Source organism: Drosophila elegans, unplaced genomic scaffold, assembly GCF_018152505.1.
Source record: "Drosophila elegans isolate 14027-0461.03 unplaced genomic scaffold, ASM1815250v1 contig_149, whole genome shotgun sequence".
In the NCBI taxonomy this organism is placed as follows: Eukaryota; Metazoa; Arthropoda; class Insecta; order Diptera; family Drosophilidae; genus Drosophila; species Drosophila elegans.
The window spans coordinates 22,188,339-22,216,102 of NW_024545513.1; the positions used below are offsets into that span (position 1 = coordinate 22,188,339).

At 38.7% G+C, this 27,764-nt stretch overlaps 1 protein-coding gene across 4 annotated transcripts in view; it reads left to right on the forward strand.

The window, feature by feature from the left end:
* LOC108135421 (zwei Ig domain protein zig-8) overlaps positions 1-27,764 on the forward strand; it is a 165,327-nt gene that overhangs the window by 131,101 nt on the left and 6,462 nt on the right. For 3 of the 4 annotated variants that reach the window (XM_017256145.2, XM_017256146.2, XM_017256147.2), the window contains 3 exons: positions 11,577-11,787; positions 22,024-22,151; positions 23,362-23,530. In XM_017256145.2, coding sequence (XP_017111634.1) covers positions 11,577-11,787; positions 22,024-22,151; positions 23,362-23,530 — 508 coding nt within the window. Of the gene's footprint in view, positions 1-11,576; positions 11,788-22,023; positions 22,152-23,361; positions 23,543-27,764 lie in introns of all 4 variants that reach the window. The other variant, XM_017256148.2, reaches the window with a different exon arrangement.

Here is a 27,764-nt window from a genome sequence, read left to right on the forward strand (position 1 = left end):
CCTTAAGGAAATAAACTTTAATTAATTAAATAGATATTAACTTCAACACTGTCTAGAAAAATATCAGCGGAACCATAGGCAGATATTCATCAGAAGGCAGAATTTTTTAAAAGCTCAATACCTTCTAAACATTTTGCAAATTATTTTATATAATAAAATATTTTGCAAAATAAAATACTCCTTGATTTATGAAACAACATTTTTATAGAGGTATAACTTTTGATAATGTCTGTTGATATAATTTAAAAATTATTTTAGATTACAATACATTTTTATAAATCAATATGTTATATAAAAAAAAATGAATATTTTCAAAAAATATTTGAAAATGATTATTTTCATGTCAATATGACTTTTTATCGTGACTGGTGACATACCAAAAGGGCTTAGTTTAGCTTGTGGCTCCAGAAAGAGCATAATTATAAATAAATAAATGTTTGTAGATTAACAAAACAAAAACCTTTTCTTAATTTTTTTTTGCAATTAAATATACTTTAAAGTAACTTAACATACTTATTTCTATAAGGCAAACTACATTTTAGGGTGTTTTTGGTTCTTTTATCTATCGAAATGGTTCGTTTTCAAGTGTTTGAAGCTTATATATGCATAAATCTTCCCAATTTTCTTTCCGCCAGATTAATTTAGAATTAGATAAGTTTTCGTCTCGTGTACAGTCCCGTGCGCCTCCGACTGGTTTTACTTACACTTGATAGGCTTCGCGTGGAACGTGTCCGTGTCCGTGTCCATGTCCTCGTCTTCGTCCTTGCATCGTTGTCCCTGTCTCCATCTCGACGATGTCCCCATGTCCCGCTGTCCTCGACAATTGCCGCCGCGGAGAAGTTTTCCCGAGCAACATTCCTGGGCGGGCCGCCATTTCAAGCAGTTCGACGCGGCGGCGGCAACAAAAGAAACGCGCTGAAAAACATTAGGGCGAAAGTTTGCTCTTAACGAAGCGTTCAAGTGGAATAAGTGGAACAAATGCGAGCTTGCGCCCTCGGAGGCGCTAAAGGGGGCGTGGCCAGGGGGAGGGGCTAGAGGAGGCAGCGACTCGATATAATCAGCATCGTCGTCAGAGGCCGAACAAAAGGTGCGCCCCGAAGAGGAGCCCTCAGCAAGACACTGAGGCAGATGACAGGGTGCACTGGAAAAAAAAAGTACTTCGACGCCATAACGTTTCCAATTCCAAAATTATCGATGATGGAAAAAATCGATATGGGTATTGCTAATATTTTGTTACAACAAATTATATTTATGTATAATACAGTGGTTATAAGAAGTTTACTATTGAACTCAATTTGAAAAATATGTAGGTTTTGTTATAAAATTGTAAAAATTAATTTCAGTTGTAGGGCTGTTTTCTATTATTATTATAAGTATTAATATTAATATAATAATCATGTGTACCTCACTAGGCAATGTTCTTAAAAATTGGAAAACAGCTATGTGGGCATATTTAATTTGAAAAACGCTAAGAAAATTTAAGTTCTAGATCGAAAGTGAATCTTTAATTAAAATATTTACATGCTAAGTAGTAGGTGCTCTTAAGCCCCTGTTTTTCTCTCAGTGCCTTGGTGCAGCACTGTCAGCAGCAATAAGATTGTCAACTGGAAGGAGCCGGTACACGTTCATGCTGTGAGGAACCCCCTGGGCGATACCTATTGATGTTTTCAGAGAAGTTGATTGTAAAATAATTGAACAGCAGGCTGAGCAAAGTGCCTGGGGCATATGAGCACCGCCGACAATTGTTTAGGGGAAGGGGCACTAAATGTTGGATGGCGACTTAATTGGTAAGCCATGAACGTTCAGGTATTTGCAGATACTACGCGGAGAAAATGGTCTATAGTGAGTTGCCTTGTCCAGTACTAAAGTCTGACAACTGTGTTTGTTTCACCTGCGACTCGAGTGTGACACAAAGGTTCTCGATTATTTTTGCAATATGGAAAGTTTGCAATACGGAAAGTTTTCAGCTTCGACTAAATAACTAAGTAAAATACTAATAGTAAAGCTTATTATATTAAAACCACTAGGAGTCTAAAAGACCTTGGAGTTCATTTCATTCATTCATTCATTTTAGACACATGTCGAAGGCCTTTGAAAACCCTAGAGATTTCTGGGGTTATGTACATAGTTATTAGGGGAATTAATATTATTTAAAACCAAGCAAGTCAAAATTTAAATTCAACTTTGCGAATTCCTTGATTTTAAAATAATAACTAACAATAGCTGAAGCATTTGTTGCATGTTTTGTCTCGAACCAATGAACTCAAACAATTTATAAACTAATTTTTTTTAAACACATAATTTTGATACTTGTTTGATTTTGGAAATAAGTTTTCGAGCTGTCCAAGTAGATACAAAGGGGGACAATTGCCTGATCCGACCTTAGCCCTAAACACCAAACACGACCACCCACCAAGTGTCGACCACAGGTCCCTCAAGGCCATTGTTTGACAGGGACAATCTCCATGAACGGCCCCATCCTCCATCGCTTTAAAGGCGGATGGAGCATTGGGGATGGCAAACTAATGAGTGAACGTGTTCGAGCAAATTGGCCCTAACGGCATTTATCCCGACCCATAAACCCATGGCCTAATCAAACCCAGTCCCTGGGACGACATTTATTGACCAAATTAAAAGATGCATAACAAAAGCTTTGTCATGCTGCTGGTGGAGCTGTCTTAAAACTTGGTCGAGCATAAATCATAAAAAGCCGGGGACGGGGGTGCGGAGAAAGACATTTACTAACTAAAAGCGACGTCGTCAACTAACAAACAGTAATGAAAACTTTTAACAGAGCCGACAACGACAACGACAACGACAACAGGAAAAAGGCAAAAGGAAAAAGGAGAGAAAGGCCATCGCATGATGGGTGTGCAGATGGGCAGAAGGGCGGCAAGAAATTCAAAATAAATTAAAAGCAATAATGCCATTGAGGCACTGGGTTTGATTGGCATGCCATTGGGGTGGTCGCCCCCACACTCTCGGACAGCCCTTAAAAAGTTTTAATCTTAAATCAACCAAACGACGACAAATGTTCACAAGCAATTTCTTGTGCTTAGCAAATATTTACCCAATAAATTCCATTAAAACTAACAATTGGTTTACTTTTTAGCTTAAAAGGGCGCCGAAACTGTGGTGGGGGTTGCTAAACTTTCAACTTGACTGCGTAGTTTTGTTGCTGCGGTGACAAGAAACAGCCGCCGCAGCGGCAAAACCTCCGACCCCGTGCACTGGGAAAAATATTTCGATGTTTCCCCAGAATACTTAAATATTCTTTATAAATTCCGTTATCATGTATTTTCGAAGTTAAGAATTTGGCCTTAACAAATATAGAGGAAATAAAGATACAAAATCTACAAGTTTCTAAAATCAAATCGAATCAATCATAAGTTACGATTAAAAAAATTGATATTTAAAGTGTTATTTTTTGTATTTATTATTTATTATTTACATAATGTTTTTACAGTATTCCTATTTTGTACATTTTCTGTTAGTTTGAATTTTTTAAATCAAGAAATTGGGCCTTGGAATCTATTAATAAAATTAGAAGATTAAAGATTTAAAATCTATATAAAATCAAATTGAATTAAACATAATTTACTTAAATCTAACAACTTTAAGACATTTCCAAATAAAACTTTCATATTTCTGTTAATTTAAATTTATTTTAATTAATAACAATTTGTGTATTACTTTAATCCGGTATTTGGAGGAAGATATAAATAGTGGAAAGTACCCATAAACAGATTAATCTTCTCGAAGGGTTTGAAAAAGATGATCTCAGGAATGGGGTCAAAAGGAAATGCCTAGCTCAATTTTTGCAGTGCACGAAGTAAATGAAGTATGTGGGGAAAAAGTGTGTTATGGCGGGAAAACTGAGCGGCGAAAGCCCTTTGGATGGGGTAGCCATGCGTAGGTGTCGTTGTAAGTGCCGGAAGTGGCTTTTTGCACAGTTTTCTTCTGGCCCGCCATCGTTATTTTCTCCGTTTTTTTCGGTTTTTTTTTTTTTGGTTTTTGGGGCTGGATGCGCGACATGCATAAAACAAAGCGACACGAGCCGGAGTGAAAATAAATAAACATGCAGGCGGGAAAACCCAGACACCGATTGGGGAAAGGGGACAGCCTTGTGGCGTAGGTGGTTGCAAATTGGTTCGCCTTTTTTCCCCGCGCCAGTTGTAGCGAATTTTCCAACATCAGTTGCGGTATCCAACCAAAAGGAAAAAAAAACGGGAAAAACCCGAGGAGGTTTCAATTGCCAAAGTCAAATAAACTTGAGCTGAGCTCAGAGACGGGAGTAACTGATAGGGGCTTATCAAAAAGTTTTTGCCACCTTTTGACTCCATTAGTCGTTGCTAAATCGTATAAAGTGTTGTGTTAATAACGTTATTTTGGAAATATTCTGTACACTTTATGACTTAAAATTAATATTTAACATTTATCAGCTCAAGACATATTCATATCAATTTAAAATATTTTAGATTCCATGTGCACTCCATTATAATAATATTTTCTTAAGAGTTTTTATGCTCTACAGCAAGTATTTCCAATGCAATTTTCAAATATTTAAAAATTCAAAAGTTCGATTTAATATATTTAATATATTACATTTACATATTTTAGTTTCGATACATTAGAAAAATTATTCCTGATGTGCTTTTAAGATAGACAGCTAGTTCTTCCAATGATTGACGATTGAATTTGCGTCGAGAAAACTCGCAGTTTTGTTTGCCAACTCTAAACTCTTGGAAAGTTTTTAACTTTGAGTCGGAGTTTCAGATCCGATTCCCACTGCGCTGGAAAACCCTGCTCGAAATGAATAAGTGAAGTGTGAGGAGAAAGAGGAGAATGAGGAAAGAAAGCAGCATGAAGAAAATGCCAATGGCAGCGGCGAATAAAGAAATGAAAATCGCATTACGGGGGAAACTGAAGCGGGGATGAGACGCATGGCTCTTCCTCCAGTTCATTCTCTTGTTCTTGCACTGGATCTGTCCGGCGCGTCTTCCGTCCGGAGCGCCGATAAAGTCGCCGTAACTGGGCGCTCTGTTGTGGCAAAAAGATTTCTGGCTTGGCTCCTCTTTTTCTCCATTGATACCCTGCCTTTTTGCAGAACTTTAAATGGCATAACAAGCAACATAACCAACAGGTGTACTATCGCTTATTAAAATACTAGCCAAGTGATAACAGCCGATTTCTTTATGTCATGTTAAGTTTTGACATTGAGTGAAATTGCTATTTCGCTTACAAGTACTTTTCCAATATCTTACCGCAAATTCATAACTAGATGCTATATTTCATTTTAAATTTGTCAACCGCAAAACAAAAATGACAAGGATTTATGTAAAAATTTCTCCTTCTAAAAATTAACATCTCATTGAGAAAGCGAACTTGCATTTCAAAACAACTTAACTTTTTTGGATAGATTAGCATACAATTAAGTTATTATAACATGTGCTAATTGCTTCTCAACACATTTAAATTTATTTTTTGAGATTTTTTTCGAATTTTCGACAAAAAGTTTACGAACGATTTAACTAAACGATTACAAGCGTAAGAACATTAACGTGACATTGAGAAATCGAACCTAAGTATTATCTTACATGAAATAAAGGTCTTTTAACACTTTCTCATTTCGTAGTTAAACTTTTGTTTTATTAAGAATACACTGTCTATGCTATGTATTAATAGCAGGAAGTATTTTTACCAGCTTTTTATTACTTATTTTCCAGTTTTTTTTAAACGCCTTTGTCATTTATATATTTTTTAATTTGTTTGTTTTCTAATATCCGCAAATGATGATAATAATAATTAAAGCCTTTGCAAACTTTCAAAGAATTTCTATACTTTTTGTAACTGTACTAGTTCCATAGAAGTCAAGGGTATTTTAAGGTTTGGCTTCTGAGATTTTTCTTGCCTTCTGGTTTTTTGGTTGCACACATATCACGGACAGCGGGGACATTAGAAGGTTTCAGGATCCCGCCCTTCTGATGATTGGCTGGATGGAGGGGGGTGGGGGTCTAAAAAAGAGGGTTTTTTTTTTTTGGGAGTTTGGGGGCATTCTTTAGTCTGGGACTGCGGCATGTGCTTCATGTGTCCCCAAAGCCGCGCTGACAAGTTTTTTCCACGACGCTTTACTCGCTGGTTGTTTTTCTTTGCTCCGGCGACACTTTGTTAGCCCCACTGCTGCTCGCTTTTTATTTTTGCAGCAGTGGTGGGGCGGCTTGGGAAGCTTAAAGTTTGCGCTGCGTGAAACTTTTTAGTTGGTTTATATTGCACCGAGCTGGGCGATAGAAACGAGCGCAAATTATGAGATGTCCTTGCTTTTGAATATGTAAGGAGCTGCTCACTCGGAGACCCATTTCCCCGATTTCACCTCGCTTTCCCCTCGATTTCCCCTCGATTACCCCCCGATTTTCTGGATTTTGCCCCCCTGTTTTCTCCCCAGCTGTTTGCCAAGTTGTTTGCTTAGTTTATTGTTGCCATTGTTGCTGCACGTGAGAGGTTGCTGATTGGGACTACCTGGCAACTGAGCTGGGAGTCCGACTGCAGCCGAAATGAAGTGCCAATCAGGGCCCCCTCTCAGCAGGTGGCTCACTGGTCGACCTTCCCACCTTCCCATCTTCCCACCCACCCACAAAAACATACACAAAACAGACAGACAGCAGCCAACTCACAAGTCATTCCGGCAATCTGCACGGAACCGGGAAAAAAACTGACTTAAGATTTCCCGGGACTCGTGATTAACAATCCTCTGCCGCTGCCTTACAGAGAAATATTTGATGATTGCTGTTTACAAAGCATATTTTTGTTGTATTATTCTCTGTTACTCATTTCCTAGCATTTCAGAGTAACAATTTGTTATTGTCCGCGCTTTGTAAGGCTACAAATAATAGCTTTGCATGTATTTTAATTTAGCTAAGCACTTTTTATCTTCCTATCTTATTTTGTAACTTTTGTGATTATTGAGTTTTTCTTAATATGCATAAAATTAAGCAATGTTTAAAGTATTAAATATTCAGGCAAGCCAATTTTTGTTACTATTTTTTCTTAAATTTCAAAATATGTATATAAATATATATTTCCAATTCAAAAAGACTATAAGAACATTGAACTATATTGCGATAATGGCGATAAGTTAAAATTTAAAATGCCAAACATATACTCTTGGAGATTTCAACACATATCATTCAACTTTAAAGCTAAATGCAATTACTATTAAATTCAATTTAGCGTGTTGTTGCGTTCCTTTAATTTGATTTTAAATCTAGAGTCAAAACTACTGCTGGCAATATAAATACCTCTCCTCCGGTGGCACAGAAACCTGACTAATGACACTTCCGTGATCCTGGCCAGACATTTTCGCAAAAATAAATTGAGCCCGGAGCTCGGTGCCCGGCGAGATAGTGCAAATAATAATCACATTAAATTAGAAAATTCTGCACTCATAATTTTGCTCATTTCTGCTGCTGTTGCTGTTGCTCTTGCGTTTGCTTTTGCTGCTGCTAGATTTTCGCTTCCTGCCGTTTTGTCTGCCAGCGGCCACACCCCTTTTGGCACACAACAGTGGGCGGTGGGTGGTGGGACGGTTTTTGGCGGAAGGGAGCCGCGGATGCCAAAAAAGCCAGCGGCATATTTGAAATGGCTGTAACGGCAACTGTTTTTATATACCGAGCTAGCGCGGGTCGAATTTGGGTTGAGATTTCGCTACGTTTTTGGGACGGGGGTCACTTCATTTGGGGCCTGGAAAACGGGCAACACGGAATTGTGCCAGCTGCTGCAGTCGAAGTGAATCGAAATCACAATCGGCATCAGAATCGGCATCAGAATCGGAATCTGAATCTGAATCTGAATGGAAATATTGTAGCACACAATAATGGGGCTGATGTCGAGGCTTTAGATCATCCCAGTACCTTCAAACCCCTCCAATTTTGAGGCCATGAGCAGCGGAAATCATTTTTGGAGCACCATAAATTGCTTCGCTTTAGCGGGAAGGGAATTTGTGATGGGGGGGGGGCTGAGCGAATCCAACTGAAATCAAAATGCAATCAAATTTATGCATAGCAATATTTGGCGAGCTCAAGTGCTCGGGCTCTGTCTCGATTGGCAAAGTATGTGAGTGTTTCGCCAATTACAATGGAGAACTGTGAGACTGAACAGATATTTGTGAGTTTTAGAGAGCTCATGGAATTCTGCTTTTGGGGTTGCCTTCATACATTTTCCACTCACATTCCAATAAAATTGTGTATTAATGCAAATTTGGATCAATAATCGCTTTGGCCCAAATTAAAATCTGTATTTTTTGACTACCAGCACAAATGTTTGCTCTGATATTTTAATAACAATTTGATAAAAACTTCAATTTTCTGCTCACCTCTAAGTGCTGAAGAAAGCTTGAATTGATTTGTGTTTTCGTATTTCAAAGCTTTGGCTTTTCATATTTATTGATTTTTAATTGGCCTACTCACTTTGACTCAAGAGCTTAGAAGGGTGTTGATTTTCGTGTTGGGCTAAAATGCGATTTTAAATTTAATATCGACTATCGAAAGCGCCTTATCACGGCATTAGGTGTTCATTAGGTGCGCCTTTGGCTGTTTTTTAATTTGTATTGCTGGGGATTTATTTTTGGCTCTGCTAAATGGGCCAAGGCAATCGCAAATCCCCCGACACGTTTCCTTGCCAAATGTTTTGGCCTGCCGCCAACACAATCTGCAGCAAAGGCAAAAACAACTATGGTTGATGCAACAAAAATGCGCATTTTGCAATTGCACCGAACACAGAGGGAATATCTCCTTATATATGGTGGGATTTAGGAGTGGGCACAATGTGCAATCCTTCCATTTTCCTCTTTTTGGCGTTTGGCATCCGCCGCATAAAATCAAAATTAATTTGCTAATAATGTTGTCGTAATTATCTAATTGCCTTCACATAGAATGCCCAGAATGGCCAGAATGCAGCATTCCTCTACACTCTTCGTCATCCTATACTCCAATCCACTCAGTGATTGGTGCAAATCGTACAACAAATTCATTAGCAGACCAAAAGCCGCACAAAATAATTACAGACTGTTCGTAATGACTAAACCCAACATACTTAAACAGTAAAAAAAACAGCCTAACTGATGGCCCAAACATGCCAAATTTAGGGTTTACACGAATCTTTGCCTAATTGCAAGTGCTTTATATTTAAATAGGACATTTTAAACACACTGCGGGAATGCCAAAGCTAATTACTTAATTAGCTCTCAAGCTTTGCTTTTTGTAAGCCTTTGACAAACATTTGTAAAACATATTTTACAAATCAAAAACTCCCTTGAATATTTTTATGAAATATGTGATTCAATGCAATTCAATCACAAACATGTATATTTAAAATCTGGGCATGTATTTAATTATTTGTTGATCTTTACTAGGCCAGACTTATATCAATATTTCCCACTGCTATTTTGCGATTCCCAGAGCAAAACAAATTCAAACATGCTGCCATCGTTGGTGGCAATGGATGCGACCAGCAGCTCGAAACAAATAATCATAGGGAATAATATGTGTCCAACCCATATGTGGATGAGTATGAATTCGAATGGGACTCGAGCAAACTGAGTTTTGAAACAAAAGCACTATTAAAAGCTGCTTCGAAAGAGGGAAAACCAGTGATGGTCCCTTAAAATAATTACAACTGCAGGGGAACGTAGAGACTGTATTTACTTCAATGTGAGTGCCTGCACAGTAAGAAAAGATTATTGAGGACAACACAAAAACTAAAAGGTATTTTGGCTTATAAATTTATATTCTATATTCAAAATACCCAAAAAGTAAAGATTATTCTTGTCCCTTTTAATAACTATATGACATTTTTATAAAGTTACAATATATATGCCTTTTTCATTTATAAATGTACATTTGAGTAAATAGATATATCCTTTGATAGCTGCATATAAATTATGAATATTCTAATATTAAAATATAAATTATACAAATTTGTTAGTCTGTTGAATCGATGGCATTTACTTTGCCCTTACTTGATATAAATATTCCAGCTTTTCTTAAGTCATAATGGTTTGCTTAATTATATAAATAGTTTAATGCAGGACATGCAAATGTGTCAAAAACATATTAAATGATCGTTCAGAAATCCCAGCATTTTTTTCGGTGTCTTTTCTAAGCTGTAAATATCAAAAGTGTGCAGGGGAAAAGGGGGTAAGTGATTGGAAGGGGGACATCTGCTCCCGCCCGCTCCAATTGCTTCAAAAATTTGCCAATCATCCAAAATGTTCGATTGCAATTCGCATTCAGACATGCAGAAGCCAGGCGTGTGTGTCAATGAATGGTTGTGCATGTTGGTCAGCCTCATATACGTATGTATATGCGGGCAGTGGGACAAAGTCAACAGGGTCCTAAAATCCTCAGTCCTCCATCCTGAATCCCCAATCCCAAATCCTCAATGGCGACCCGTACCCACACGCACTCACACACGCGATTGTTTCGCGCCATTGCCGCAGACCACAGGCGATGTCAACGTTCCGCAGCCCAAAATCCTTTTTCCCGCACCCAAATGCGATGCGTTTGTTGATTTGTCTCCGTCTGCCGTCCGATTTAAGCCCCCGCGCCGGTCAGCGGGTTAAGCGGCGCGTAATTATGGCCACCAGTTAGCAGAAGTGGACGGGGGGCTCTGGGGAGTCACCACGCAACTCAAACAGCATGCAGAAGCGAGGAGCGAGCAGCTTTTCAGGACTCTTCACAGGGTTCTACAAAAGTCAGTTTGCTACGGCGATCTGCCAAGCTTAGCAGCCATCGGGCACTGGGAAAATCATTTACCAATCAATAATTCCTCGAAATTTCCAGGGGTTTTCCAAGTCAATCAGCCAAAATGAAGACTACTTTTTAAAAACTCATGGCACAACATTGATGTGAAGCACTTTTGAATAACCAATCAATTTAATAAACCTTTGCTGATCGTCAAAGGTATACCAACAGATAAGCTACATTTTTCTTAGAAAATATTTTGTATTTTTGCTTGAGTAATTAAAAATGACCAGAGAAAAAAAATAATTATAAATGGTAAATAACTACTTTTAAAATGTTTTTTAACAGTATAAAAAACAGGTATCATGAGTTGTATAGTAACAGACTATTTATATTGTTTTCCATTTTCTTTGGAGAATTTAAAAGTTAAAAGATAGCTAAAAAACAAGATATTTAATTAAAAATCAAAAGGCTCTGCTTGGCTTAATTAAAGAAGTTTTTTTTCAGTGCAGGCCAGACCAACGACCACATTCGATTTCAATTTGGCTTTTAAATTGTTTATTGTACGAATTTCTCCGTTGGTCGGTGTGTGTGTGTTTGTGTGTGTGAGAGTTTGTGAGTGTGCTGGTGTGGTGGTAAGGATGTGCTGTGCGACATGTCCTTTAATCGAGCAGCAGCCACCACACACATGCACAGCAGTCAAATCGAAACCTAAGCGCGCAATTAAAAACCCCAAAAGTCAGTTGGCGCTGCACTTTGGCTGCTCATCGTGGCCATTTCACCTGTCACCCAGACGCCGTACTAAGTGCCCCCTCTCCACCCCCTTTCTCGTCCTTGCAGGTATCCTGGGTGCGGCACAGGGATATACACCTGCTTACTGTGGGCCGCTACACGTACACTTCCGACCAGCGATTCGAGGCCATGCACTCGCCACACGCCGAGGATTGGACACTGCGTATACGCTATGCTCAGCGTAAGGACTCCGGTATCTACGAGTGCCAGATATCGACCACGCCCCCCATTGGACACTCCGTCTACCTCAACATTGTTGGTAAGTGCGAAAATTAAAAATTTGGTGACAGTCCGATTGCAAATACCGAAGGTACAAAAAAAACACAAGGCGAATTCAACTGGGTTTTGAAATAATTTATAAAGGTGTCTAAAAGTATGCAAATATGCAATTAATAGTCCGCAAGTCTGATGGATTTATTGTGACCCAATTTTTTATTGCATACTTTTTGGCCCCTTTTTAAGCTATTGGAAAAGTAGTGATTTCGGTAGCACCCCTATTATTTCCAAGATTCTGATCATTCGGATTTCGATTTAGAAGTTAAAGTCTCTATAAATTTGCATTAAAATGTATAGATTTGTAGACCGTTTACATCATTTTAGTTTTTAAAATATTATACAACGGCATATTACTAATACGCCCTGCTGCCAAATTAAAAAGCTTTGGTAATAGATCTACAATGGCGGTTTCTGAAACTTCCTCAGACCGGAAATTATATTTGTCATTTTGAATAGTATAAAAATGGCAATTAAATGTTTATTTATTATGTTTTACTTACTCACTTAAAAATTATTTTTTTTTTTTAAGCAAAAAAATCAATGTCTTATGATTATGTTTTTAAATGTTACTCAAAGTGGATAACTTAGTTTTTGAAGCATTAGCTTAATAAGCGAATTAAAAAAAACAATCTAACCCATTTTAGGATAAAAATGTTTTTTTCCAGAAATTTTTTATATCCCAAAACGCGAGTGTATTGACAAATTTGAGTTTTCACAAAAGCATTCATAAATGATGTATCAAGTTTCGGTAAAAGCATACAGCACTCAGTATCAGTCTCTTTCAATTCGCTTTGATTCCCATTTCAAGCAGTGCTACCGTATATATATCTTGTGGCAAATTTAGTTGTTCACACAAGAGATGCCGGCCACATTTGGCTGTCCCCATTATTGTATTCATTCCCACACCCCGCCGGCGCGTTAATCAAGCCCGGGCCAGTTATTTCGCTCAGTGTGGTCCCAAAACTGCCGCCAATTTGTATGCCATGCACACGGACGGGCCACAACTTTTCCATCTTAACCATCCTCTTCCTGGTCCATAGCGCTTTTAGTTGGCTACGTGTGAGTGATTTGCCAACTACTTTGATGTTTACACTGATATCCAATCTGGCAGCGGGCCACAGATACACAGATACGCAGATACACAGGCACACAGATACGCAGATACACAGGCACACAGATATACAGATACACAGATACAGGGACAGCCACACCAACGAATGTTGACCACTTGATGGCGTATCTATTTCCGGGTCTCCGTTTCAGCTACCTTACCCGGACATCCAAAACCCCCCTCCAGCCCACACTTTCCCATTTCCCATTTCCCGTTTCCCGTTTCCCGTTTCCCGTTCCCACTCTGCCGCGTGGTGTTGGTGTTGCGCACATGTTTGTGTCGTTTTATGGCAGCTTTTTGCTGTTTGATGATTCCCCTGGGCACCATTTGCACTTTATGGCTTTTCACAGGCCGCCGCCGCCGCCGCCAGCATCCAGCATCCAGTTTTCCCCCCCTCACCGGTGAAATCCAAGCGACCAGGGGACGCATGATGATCTGAGATGTAGGATGTCGGATAGATACTGCTATCCTGCGAGGAGCTGCTGCTGCTGGCCGAAGGTGCTGCTGCTGCTGCTGCTGCTGCCTCGGCTCATAAATCACAACTTATGCGGCAAGAGGCGATGCCAAGAAAACGTTGCCTTCTTTCAGGCGCCGCAAACTAATGACACGACACACAATATTTTGCGTATTTTAGATTTACTTTGTCATGACCGCAGCTATGGTTAGTTGCGGAGCAAGCGAATGACTGGGGGGCATTTGACATACATTTTTCACAAGAACCACATATTGAGAAAGCAAGAACCAACCTTTTAACCATTAAAACATCCCATTTGTGACTTTCACAATACATTTTTTCACATAAATTTTGAAACTTATTTAAAAAATTGTTTAAGAAGTACTTATTTTTACAAAAGGTATCCTTTTTAAATGGAAAGTATTTAATAAAAACCAAAAAAAAAAACAATCCATTTATTTTGCATATTTTTTACTCTTATTATTACCTTAAAAAATTCTACTCTTAATCGTTTTTGCAATTATATACTTAATTTTCAGCTGCGCTTCGCGAATATTCTTCGCTACTCAGCTTTCTCTATCAGTCATTTTAGAAACAGTTTTCGGCAGTCGCCTCATTTATTAGGCTCTTTGTAGACATCGTATTCAAATTAAAACGTCCCTCGCTGCCTCTTTTCAATGCATAATTTGTTTTATTAATTGTTGGAAAAATTTCGAGGGAACTTTGCTTGGGGAGTAGCGAACGAAAAGTTTTCGCTTTTGGAGCTTATTTCGGGGCAGGACTCACTCAGACTCACACTGGGATTCTGCCGGGCCCGAAAGCAAACAAATATGAAAATAAATAATGCAAATTTGTTTATTTTTCACACTGTCACAATATTTGAATAGTAATCAAAGCAAACACACACACACACACACATACACACAGTCAGCCAGGACATGGACATGGGAGCAAAAGTTGCAAGGGGTGCTCTGTGGCGTTAGGAATAGGAATAGGGATCAGAATCGGAATTGGAACATGAGTCGAAGCCATGACAAGGGGAAGGACGAAGGACGAAAGGACGTACATGTGTACGGTTGCATGAAGCAGACTATAAACATAAACCAAACCATTATTATAATGTCAACACAAACACACATAATTCCACTTTCAACACTTTGCCTTCGGGGTTCGAGTGGGGTGCTTATGCGGATAGGCATAGGGGCGGCTATGAGGTTGGGGGCGTGGCTCTGGCCGCAGTCACGCACAAACACATTTGCGGTTGTTTGCCAGAGAGCCGGAGTATTTCTGCCCAGGCTAAAGCTTTGATTCTGGTTTTGGCTGTAGATCACACCCTAAAATAGACTCTCCTGCACTCAGAAAAGAGTTTTTAATTAAAAAACAGTTCGAATTATTTTCTATATAATATGCAATGCAAAAATATTGGTTTTGTATCTCAAAATCCATCACCGAATTTAGTTATTTCAGTGAAAAATAATCAAATAAAAATAATTAAATATTCACAAATTTAGTTTAAAATTATTTATTTTGCAAATGGTGTTATTATAATTTAAGGTCATTTGAATCACATTTAATTCACTAAAAAATTAATTAGTATGTTAATTCCGGAAAAACGTGTACAAAATGGAATAAGATACATTAAGAAAAAGGAATTTAAAGCGATTGTTTTAAAAAGTTTTTTATAAAACATGAATCTTCATTAAAGATAATGTTCTAGTTATATATAAAATAATACTTGCTTGGAGTGTAGCTCACAGTATCCTTGCAGGAGAGGAGGGCATTCCGTTGGTACTCGTCGTCCTTGTCATGCCAAATGCCAGCAAATAAAGTGCGTCCGCCTGTCGGTGGCTGCGTGACGAAAGTTCATCGTGGGGGGAGGTGGTGAGTTCTTAGCATTTGTCAGTGACGACAGCCGCCATGAAATTGGGCGATTCGTGGGGTGGTGCAGCAATCGCCGGTTAAGTTATTGGCTTGTGGGGTGCGACATGCGATATGCCGAATGCCGAGTGCCAAATAATTCATGTCAATTTCCTGGACAAACCCAACGCTGGTAGGTTTTTGGGGCAGCAGCGTATTACAAGTGGTACAGCAGACGTCACCTAATAGAGAAGATATGTAATGAATATGCAGACATATGGGAACATTTTTGGGGCACAAGCTGCAAAGAATAGGAAGATATATTTCCGTTGTGTTAGCTTTATTTGACAAATAATCTTGCTTCTCATCCCACTACAGTTTTGAAATCACTTAAAATTGTGTCTAAAAGTATGCATGGAAATAGAAACGTCATCCTTTGTAATGATTTCGTTAGACTTACAGTATATTGTTGCATACTTTTAGACACCTATATGTTATGGAAATCCAAGCAACTTCGGTAGCACCCTTCTTCATGGAATTTCAAGCCAAATAACATGTTTTTCCTAAAGTGTAGGCTAACACAAAAGCAGGGCTTAAAGTGGCCAACAGATAGGCCTGGGCCGTAATCACACAACCATTTCGTGCATCGACGGCTCTCAATGATTTTCAAATGTGCAATGATTTCTCGTCCGACCAAATCGAATCGAATCCATCAGTTATTCCAGTTCCATATTATATGCACGGAGTTGGGGTGCGTGTGTGCTGCATTGAATATTGAAATTATAATGCACGGCTGATAGATTCTGGCTTTGCATCCTGGCAACTGCAAGCTGTTTGCCAGGACTGCCTTTTGTCCCGATTGTTCGGACAGGCGGAGTCAATCAACGGACAAAAGTCGATTTCGCCATTCGCAATTCGCATTTGGTTTCGCATTTATATATGCAAGTGTCGAGGAAGTTCATAAGCCGTCGCCCAATCAACTATTGAACCGAGTACGTGCCACGGACCGATTTACCCATGTCATTGTCCTGCCATGTCCCATTGTTCACCGCCCAAGTGCTTGTTGCGCTTGGCCGAGGGACCAATTTTCCATTTACCATTTACCATTTGCCATTTCAATTGGCCCAAACTCTAGAGTATCCGCGTCCTTAAACTTAAATATTCAGCTAAGGAAGTCATTACAAAGGGGTGTAGTTACTTGAATAGAAGTCACAGGGTTGTGAAACTTGCTATTAAGGTGTGTAACGTACTCTTAAAAATATGCAACCATATATTTAAAATCTTGAAGTCCGTCGAACTTATTTAGAAAGACGATGTTTACTTTTTTTACTGCATACTTTTGAACACCCCCAGATTATCCTTTTCTTTTCTAAACAAATTGTTTTCAAATCTGAACAAAGGGACGAGGTCCCTAAAAATAAACTCTTTAATTTATCCTTAACGCTCTTCCTTGTTGTGGAGTTGAAATATGTTGAAGGTATCATAAAATCGCGCCTCGTAGAACAATGGCGACAACGGCAACAAATTTTATTACCCACAACCCAGAGCCAACGGAAAAATGAAGGTTGAGACCCACGCCCCGAACTTCGGGACAATTCAATTGAAAACGCATAAAGGTTTATGAGCGTGTAAGCCTTTGCCATCTCCCAGCCTCGAATACAAACTCAGTTTCAGTTTCGCAAACTGGGCGTGCCCCGAGTTCTTCTAAGTGGGTGCTTGTGTGTTGTTATAGGCGGCATTACGTTAACCTTTATGACAGCAACGAAAACATATAAAAATCCACACCGAAATGGTGACACTTTTATGATTCGGATTAGAGATTACCAAGTTATTTACACAGCTGGAACACAGTGCAAATTTATAGTGTATCTTTAATTAATAGATGCTTAAAAAGTGTAAAGCCTATAACAAATGATAAATAAGATTTATTTTCATGTTAAAGCAAGGCTAAAGTCGGGTTTATTATATAAATTCTTTAAGCTTTGAACTTTAATTTATATACACATATTTTATTGTCATCCATAAATTAAGTGATTTAGAAAAAGAATGAGATCCTTTTAGTTTTAAAGTGTATTTTTAATTAATAAATGCACACATAGTGTAAGCATCAGGGGGCATTTAGGAAACTAGTTGCTAAACAACAGGAAATTAATTAAAAATTCCTTATAAAAGGGTTTTATTTATTTAAGCCTATGGCAAATGATAAATCAGAACTAAACGACACCATATAGTTTTCGAAAACCGTTGACTTGTGTTTATTTAAAATGCTTTATTATTATAACTCAGAAATAGAGGAATTCAGAAAAAAGGATCTTTAATGGTGCATCATAATATCGAATCAATAAATGTTTATATCAGCCCCTAAATCGACTGTTCCGCTTTTAGTACGACTTAAAAAGGTTCTAGACATTCCGCAGACCCCAGAAGCACATATCAAATATCGAATGTTTTTCAGCAGGCATTAAAAATCGGCTTGTAAACAACCAGAGACCCAAGTGGGCGAGTCCTGAAGGCGACCTCTTGGGAATCGTTTTTGGGCACATGCACATACACGTTTGATAGGTTTTATTTGTCTTTTTATTGAAATTTATTATTTGATTTACATCCCTTTAAGTGACAGGCAGCAACACACGCAGAAACACACTGTGGCGTTTAAATTTCGGGCCTGTTTCGCCAGTTCACCCGTGTGTGTGTGTGTGTGTGTTTCTCTTTGCGAATTTGGTGTTTGCCTTTCGGCCATAAATCACATTCGAAAGCCCCGGCATAAAAGTTGCAAATTAGGCTCAAATGTTGACATGGCGATTAATCAAAGTGCAAGGCGCAAATGCAGCAACTAATTCGATAAGAGTATTCGAGTTAAGGGGGAATGGGGATAGAAATTGGGCGGATTGGTGGCAGGGCGGAAAGAAGTGGCCTGGAGATACCAAAGGGGGCCATGAATCATTCATAAGCGCCGTTTACACTCCCAAAGACTCCAAATTACGTTGATTAATGAGTTGAAGTTGGCCAGCCCCTCGGACTGCCCTAGTATCTCTCCCGTTGCCGTTTGCAGTTTGGTCACGCACTTGGAGCAGGCCAAGGTAAATACAGTCGAGGTCAACATTGAAGCTGTTTCTAGTGGTTCCTAAGCTCTCAGCACTTCGTTATGAACTTATGGGAACGCTTTGCACTTTATCTGTATCCATTGTAGAACTTTAACACTCGCATTTAAAGATTGTTTTCAGATTTTCAAACTGATAAATTTATCATTGCAAACTGTTTAATTTCAGAAATTAATGTTTAGTTTCATACAAACTGTTAGACAGTTGTTCTAAAACACTAAGCTATAAGAATCATTAAAAGAAATAATTTAAAACTACAAAAATGTATGAGGTAACGTCCACGTTACGAAGTAATTATATAATAAGCTTATAACTTTAAGTTGTATAATACTAGAAAAATACTTTCGTTTGTTACAACATATTAACCAAATCAGCAAAAAATGTTTTAAGTATATATAAAATGTTTAATTATTTTTGAGAAAATACATTTTGAGTTGCAAAGTAAAATTAAACAAACAACTTTGGAAAAGATTTGCAAGACTCCAAAAATGTATCAATATTTCAATATTACATAAACCTGTCAAGTTTGCACCACAAAAATGTATAATTTGGAGTGCTCTTGCATTGACCCCTGCTGTATAGTGGTGAAAGTCGGATTCGGCTGGTAATTGAGTTGGTGGGTGGATAAAGGGGTGATGGGGTGATGGGGCGCGTACGGCACAGAAGGAAAACTAAAAATCACCAAAGATAATCCGTTCGGAATGCTCAAAGGAGCGCATGACCGCACGCCGGCTCGCATGGAATTCTCCTCAAGAGATCGCCCCTATCTTGTCCAAATTAAAAGTAAAAAGGTCATGAATTCCTCCCGGGACTGCAGGAATGTGGTGAGAAGGGTGATTGGATGAAGAATGAAGCGTTGGGGTGGTCGTGGCGATATGGCGGATTATTTGAATGTTCCACCGCATGAATGGCATAAATAATAAACCTGCTGCATACTTCTTGGCGCTACACACACAAGCACACACGCGCACACAATGCGAAAGCGTTTGATGATTTCCAGCTGCTCCCCCGTGTCGTATGCGTAATATTTGTTTAATATTAACTCGCCGCACATACACATACACACATGCCACGCCCAGGGTCCCCAGTCACGCCCCCGCCCGCACATAACGCCCACACGCGCTGAATGACCCGCAATTTCCTACGCAACCTCCCCACTTCCAGGCCTTTTCGGTATTGTTTTTAAAGGCTCTTTGGCCGAATTCAGCTTCAAACCAGCCAAAAGGGTGCTGTGGGCGGTGTTGTTGAACCAGTTTTGGATCAATAAGTTTAATGTGTTGCAAACGGCAAAGTTTAAATTGCCATAAAAGCTGTCGGCCAGCCAGCGTATGAGGCAAAAGGCACGGCAAGGAAAATAAATAAGGGCTTGCAGAGCGGGAATTTATGCAAAGGACAAACACGTTTCGAACCCAATTGTTCGATTGACTGAATATTCAAGTAATAAAAGTTCCAGACCAAGGTGACACTCAAAAATGCAGGTCGAGTTATCGGGTATGTTAATGGCTCAAGAGGATTTGCATTTTTAAACAACTAAAAACAATTTCGGGTTTTTCAATTGTTAGCTGGTGAAACAAAGAATGATAGTTCCATTGTTAGAGACTTTCAAGAGGTCTAACACTTTTTAATTATTGGTAGTCTTTAGGTAAAAGAATTTTTCGGCAAATTTCAATATTTTAAAGCGATTTAAAATTTGTTATGCAACAACTAGTGCTTGGAAATTATATTAAAAGGAGACTAAAGGGGTGCAACCGTAGATTAAAAACGCAGAATTTCAACGAATAAATGCCGAAAGACAATGTTTTATTTTGCCCAGCATACATTTCAAAACCATTAACATATTTAACATTTCCAAAGTCACTAGCTAATAACCATATCCACATGAAACGACTATTTGCATAGCATGTTTCAATTGCTTTCAATTTTCCCTGAAAAATATAAAAATGATCCCCTTTAAACAACTTTTCCGTTATGGCACTCGCGAGGCATTTCCCTAAAATACCTTCAAGTGAAGTTCCTTTTGTGGCGACGAGGATGCAAGAAAACTTTTAGAAAAACTCGGATTACTTGCAGAGTTAAGTGGAGGCAGCAATGCACATCAGGTTGACCGAATATCCGGATATCAAATCTGTGGCAAATGGGCCACTGAGGCAGCACCGCCGAGAGATAGCTGTGGCGCATAAAGAACTTCAAATGGAGATTGAGAGATACGCGCCGTTGCAAAGGGAAAATGGGGCATAACCCAAAAAAGCGCCACACACACGCCCACATTCTACACCGCACACCGCCCACCGACCACTTTCTTCGGGCGGGTGGCAGCCATTTGGCAGTACATAACTTTCACTAACCTTTAGCGGCGTTTTCTGCCAAGAGAGCACATTACCGTTAGCCGACTACAGTAACTGCAGTTTCAGACACACACTTACACACACTAACACACACTAACACACAGCAACAAACACTGACAGACACTGACACGCAGACATAGACACGCTGACGAAAGTTGTTCAAGAAGCGGAAGCGCTAAAGCAGCCATTTTGCTGCTTCCCAAAATGGCGACAATGGGAAAGGAGAAGAAAGGAGAAGAAAGGGGCGAAAGTGGCAGGGGATGAAGAAGGAGAGGGCTAGAAGACGGCAAAGAAATCCCAATTTATTAGCATTGAACAAGGAAACAGCGCAGAGGAAAAGTTCTTCATACACTGAGAAAATATGAATATGAAATCCAAAATAAATAAGAGTTTGGACCAATAATAAAACAATAATTACTCAAATATTTATTGATTGCAAGTTAAATAACAAAGCTTAAGCTTCTTAAATACTATTATTAACATTTGTCAAGTAAAAGTAAATAAAAACACATTTTGTCCACAATAAATATAGCTCACTTAAATATTCAAAGTGTTTCTTCCCCGCTGTTTTTGCTTAAAGCCACTTTAATCTTGTTAAAGATCAAAACTTCGACTTTTTAACCAGATAAACATAACTTTTAAATCGCTATTTTTGGTTTATTTGGTCCACTGTGCGGCAGTATTCTCAAAAGTGTCTTAGGGGGACGAAGTGAGCAAGCTAAAATTGTTCAATTTTAGTTACGGCCAACCGAGATTTCAATCAATGTCCTTGAACTAATGACACAATTTGTTGTTTACTTTGCCTCAGCATTTGAATTTGAGATTTCCGTTGTTCAGCTTCTCCCTTTTTCACTTTTTCGATGTCACTTTGCATGTATTCCCGCTCACTTTTTACCCTCTTCATTTCCATCTTGCTGTGTGTGTGTGATTTTACGTTTTGTCCGCTGTTCTCCTGCTCGAAAGTCAGAAATTGTTTTACGATGAATAAGAAAGTAAACAAACGTGTAGATGTCAGATACAAATACAAATACAAATACACAAACAGTTCGGAATGGGCGGGCGGTGGCTGTGGGTGGGTGGGTTGTTGTTAGATGGTAAGTACATACGCTCTGGTAACGCAGCAGGAAAGAAAACAATTTAACGCAACGGTAGGTAAACTTTTCTTAAACAGGCTAACGACGACTACGAGTGTCCTTGGCCATTTGAATGTGTGCGGGTACTTTTGTTTTTTACTTTTATTGTTGCTCGGGCTTAACCGAAATGAGCTTTCAAAATGTTTTATGCGCCATTTTGTGTGTGCGGCACAGCTTATGGAATGATTTTTCTCCGCTCTTCTCTTTCTGTCTTGCAGAGCCCGTCACCGACATCATCGGAGGCCCCGATCTGCACATCAACCGGGGATCCACCATCAATTTGACTTGCATTGTGAAATTCGCACCGGAGCCCCCGCCAACCGTCGTTTGGTCGCACAATCGTGAGGTGAGCCCAGCTGAAAGCCCCCAAAAAACGCACACAAAATCACAAAAAAAAAATCACAAAAAATACCACAAAACCGCAACTAAACCACTTGACATGTGCACGTGTCTGCAGTGCAAATGTACAGATATACATATTCATGGCTGTCCCAGGTACACCAATTTAATACAGTCGTAATGGAGCCCAGCAGCGGCATCAATAACTACGTTTGACAAGGGTCCTCCGGTCGATTTCATGGACCTTAACGATTATTAGTCCATGTCCTTGGAAAGTACAAGTACCCCTGGGAATTTCCACTTGCCACTTTCCCAACTATGACAAACTGATGCACTCCAAATTTCCTGTTAAAAATGGTTTAAAAGATAACCCAAATATCTCAAGTCTTCAGCTAAGAGATTTGTTGGCATATTATTATTTTAACTTAAACTTAACCAGTTAAATTGTTTTATTTGTAAAAGTCCTTTATGCTCTTCGCTTTTGTTGAAAAATTTAAGGCCACTTAAAAATTGTTGAAAATAAATAAAAATGTGACGACATTGAGCTACTTAGGCATCTTTTGATATCTTATTTTATCTGAACTTAAATTTTTTTTTGTAACCTTCAAGAAACAACCAATGAACAATAATAATAAATAACAATAAAATGCCACAAATCGATTGATTTATTATTATCTTTCTTTATACTAATACAAATATTTACAGTGAGTCCTAACTCAACGAACCTTTATCGCCTCCCCAAAAAGCCGAACCCCTGTTAAGGTACCAAATTTTCGGTTAGCCGCAATCTCAACCCACCAAACCATGTTTCTTGTGAGGCACCCGAGTTTTTCTCTTTTTTGTGCAAATGTCAAGGAAATACTGTTGTCGGTTGCCATTTTTTATGTTTGTTTTTTTTCGGGAGTTGCTGGCGAAATAAGAAATTTGCCTGGCATAACTAAGCTTTGGAGCTAAAGCGCACCCTGGCTTGACTAACACGATGTCATTAATAAAAATTTAACTAACATGCCAGGCCAGGGCAGTAGCATCACAGCATCCTGAAAAGGAACAAAATACACAAATACACAAAAACACAAATACACGAATACAGAAATACTAGCCACAACAACTGGAATTTAGCAATCTCTCTCGTAGGGATGCCCCCAAAAAATTTGTGTCCCGGCACTTAAGCTGTTTGCCTTTCCCCCGCCGCCGCTCGTCGGCGTTATTTATTTCAGATCATAAATTTCGATTCACCTCGCGGCGGCATATCATTAGTCACCGAGAAAGGTGTGCTGACCACCAGTCGGCTCCTGGTGCAGAAGGCCATCACGCAGGACTCGGGACTCTACACATGCACCCCCTCCAATGCCAATCCGTCGTCGGTGCGCGTGCATATCGTCGATGGTGAGTAGCCCGGTATGCAAAACGCTTTGCCTTACCTAAATATGAGTGTTGTTCTTGCTGTGCGTGCACTGGGAGAAACGGGGAGGTACTTTGATCCAGGCGAAAGTTTCGGCAACAAAATAGCATGCTTAGCTTGGCTTGGCTCTGCAAGCCAGTTAGCTAGCTTAGATGATCTTTAAAAAGGAATGCAAACTTAGTTTACTTTAATTAGTCACATAAAAAGATAAGATAGATAACTACATATATTTTTTTTAATAATTATATATAATTACATCTCTTATAAATAAGTTTAAAACTGATACACCAGGACATCATTTAATTATTCACATACAAAGGGACCATTTGTTTGTTATAATTTTTGTTCGCGGACTTGACAGCTCTTAGCTACAATTATTTTAAAAATAATAAGTGCCAGTTACCTATTCCACCATTAAAAACATTTATTTTCAGATACAAAAATACCAATCTGATTTCATATCATAAAAGAAAATGGATTTAGTTTAGCAATATTAAAATAGCGACTCAGTATATGTGCTTTAAAAGGAGTTAGGTGGCAGTGCCACCGAAACTAGTAGGGAAATCACAGATAAAGATGTTTAAAGATATGTGAAAATATATTTAAAAGAAAAAATATTGCTGGCTTCATTTGGAAGGTCGACGTTCTTTTTTTCACTGCATTCTGTTGGAGACCTTTACAAGGGAGTTCAAGCTTCTAGTGGCGCCTAAATAAAACTTACTTGAAAATAAAAATGTTAAACATTGATTGAATGTTCTAATATCAATAGATTTTGAATTCTTTTCGAAGCAATTTTTATTATAATTCACGCAAATAAGCCTATATTTACACAAACAATTTTGTATCTTTCTAATCCAAAACGTAAAGTTTTGTCTAAGCTGGGATCTGATTGTCGGAAAGGCTTTTCTCAGTGCAGGGGTTAGTTGGGCAGAGAAGCTAGCTAAGAGGAGGGGGGTTTTGGGGGTCATTTTCCGAATGGCCCAGCACAGCAAGACAAATGTGCGGCGCCCAAAAGTCAACTAAGCTTGTTTGGCTTTATTTGACAGACGAGCGCGTCCTGTGATTGACGACAACTTTTTCTAAAAGCCCGCAGAGACGGTGGGCGAGTGGGGAATTTCCGGGGTGGAAAATAGCTGGGGGTGCTTGCCAACAATTAGCCGACAACTTTGCGTATGAGCAATCTGCTTTTAGTTTTTGCGAGGTGGAAAATCTGCATACATGTAAACAAAAATGTAAACTTTTTTTAAATCATTTCCTTTGACTACTCACATAAAATAAGCTTCCCAACGAAACGAAACCGTAAGTTCGTAATAGTTAGTCTTACCTTGCCATTCGTGAAAAAATTCGAAAATAAATCATTTTTTGTCGATCTAAAGATGCTTAGGACTCACAGAATTTAGAACGAAATGGTGATAAAAATGTGAAATGTTTTGCAAAGTTTCGAGTGCCAGCCTGTGTAGTTCATATATAGATGAATTAACAAAGTCTAATACCCTCTTGGATTTTAAATTAAAACCTTGGTGGTTACATGCAGAATGGTTTCCTGTATTTTACTGAATTCTTCAAAACTTAACCATATTTGTTCTGTAAGGGCAGTTTGGCTGATGCCTAATTTATTTTAGGCATATTCATGCGATGTTCCATAAATTTTATTGGCTCTGCAACTTAGAGCTTCTCAATTTGCTGACAATATCTCATATTTTCGCACGCACACACACATACACACACACATGCTAAAGTCAAAGAAAATTAGTTAGGAAAAACTTTGGGCACCAACATTTGCACAAGTTTTGACTCGTTTATGCCGCAGATGCCTTTCTCTCTCTTTTTGGACGGGCTCCGTTCAGTTCAGTTCAGTTCGCCGGAGGATTTCTTCGGCTTTTGCTGACTGCCACTCCCCCTTTTTGGGCAGCCCTCCACTCACCGCCCACCGCCTTCCGCCCGGCATTCGCCGCTTCCGCTGAGGCCGGAAAAAAGCGCTTACAAAGCAAAAAGTTTAACAACTTGAGCGCAAATGACTTTGGCGTGTAAGCGGCACGCTACAACAAATACGCCATGGAATTAGACTAAAATAACAACAACGGAGCAGAAGATATGGCAGCTGAGAGTGTGGAAGAAGCAGCAAGGAGCGGCAACTTGTTAAGTGGAACAACTGCTGAAACTTAAGTAATTAACACAAGTTGTTTGCGCTCAACGTTGCGGGCAAAAGTGCCGCAGGACAGGGTATTGATGTGATGGAAGGGGGCGCAACCACCCACCCACCCTTCTAATAGTTTATTTAATAAAAATATTTGACAGGCTGCACGGCAAAAAATATAAAAAAAAATCCATCAGCAATTGCTTGCTTTCTCATATAAAAATGGTTTATTTTATAAGCAAACCGGATATACATGTGGCCCACGTTATGGTCGGCCTGTCAGATATTGCAGTCTTTGCTTTATTATTTATTGTTATTTAATACCGCCTTAAGAGAGGATTAATGCGTTTTTGTATCTGTTACATCAATTAAAGATTAAGCATTTACATACTTGTGGTTAAATACACCATTTACAAATATGGAAGCTGTCAAAAAATCACTAGGGTTTTAAAATTACTCAACACGACATGCACTTAAAAATTAAAGAAGTTTTCAAGTAAATCCAACAGATTAGGCTTAAAATACATTGTTGCACACATATCTTCATAAAGATTTATGAAACTTCTAGTGATTTCTTTACCACCCTCGATATTTAATTTTTCATTAATTGTTTGATTTATTTGCAAAGTAAATAATTTATATATTTTTAGCTATTACCTTGATACATAGTAACTAAACTGCTTTTTTCTGTGCTGAAACCGCTCGAGGTGAACAGCCAAATTGAAATCGACACAAAGGCGTTCAAGTGCCAGTGAATAGAGAGATCACCCCCTTCTTCCGGTCACTTCTACTATTTTTTTTTTTGGTGGGCGAGGGTTCTGGGATTATTTCCCCTTCCGGAGGAGTCGAACTCTTTGAGCGGCGAAGCATACCTAAGTCGGTAAATGAGCTTTCAGCGGCATCTCCGCAAATGAGTACAGAAATCAAGAACACGAAGTCGGGCAAGTTTTGGGTTCGCATTTCGTTCCGACTGTCGAACTGAATCCCATTTCATGCTCCAATGTTGTAGAGGATTCGATTTTAGCTTATTTTCGCCTGCTGAAATTTCTTTGGTGTGGTAAAACATTTAATATTTAGTCAAAGACTTACACAAAAAATGATTTGTTCATTGTCCTCAACGAGTAAATGGTAATTATGAATTTAGGTTCTTAAGAACCAGAGAATTTTCATATAAAAAATCTTGAAATCAATATCTCATTAGATTTGAGTTTTTGTATTGTGTTTCCCCTAACAATAACGAGTCCAAATCAAACAGACAAGTGCATTTAGCATTAAATTTAATATTCTACGCTCTCCACAGAAGCGTGCTTCCACTCCAGTGTCTCGACAGACTTCTCGAATTCATTCGTTCGCCTTCGTTTTCGACATTACTTGCCATTTCACTCTCGAAATCAGAGTCACCTCTGACTCTGAGTCCTTATTCGGACAATTGTTGTCTTTGCTGCTCACTTTCTGCTGCAGCCACTCAGAACACTTGAAAAATAAACTCTTCAAATTCAAAATTAATTACAATTTTTGATTTACATTACAATAAATACCTTGCTAAACTGGAGTTGTGGGTGGGTCTTGTTGTATTATACAATTGCGACCAGTAGCAAAGAATTGGGATATCCACATTTAAAATCAAAACAAAATTTGAAAGAATGATTATCCATTTCATTTTAATTTCTTTATAAATTTGTAATTTGGTTTAAAATAGTTTAATAGCTTATATCAAGTTTGATATTACTCTTAAATATAAAAACTCTGCGTTTGAAATTGTTTAACATCTCACTCAGTGATTTAAAGTCCATGTTATTATAATACTACTACTTTTCAAAATTGGGAAAGATTTTTAGAACGCATATGTTTGATATTTTTTTCTGACATTGGACCTTTTGAAAAGGAACATACCTCAAACTTATAAACAACCATTTCTTTCAAGCAGTTGCTAAGAAATAATTTCATCCAATCAATGTGAAATGGTTATTTTAGATAAGGCGAAAAATGTATCGGGAGGCATTAGCCATAAATTTTTGCCTCTGTAAGCCTCCTTCGGTTGTTGCATTATTGATAATTTGGGCCAGCTTCAAAGCTGGAAC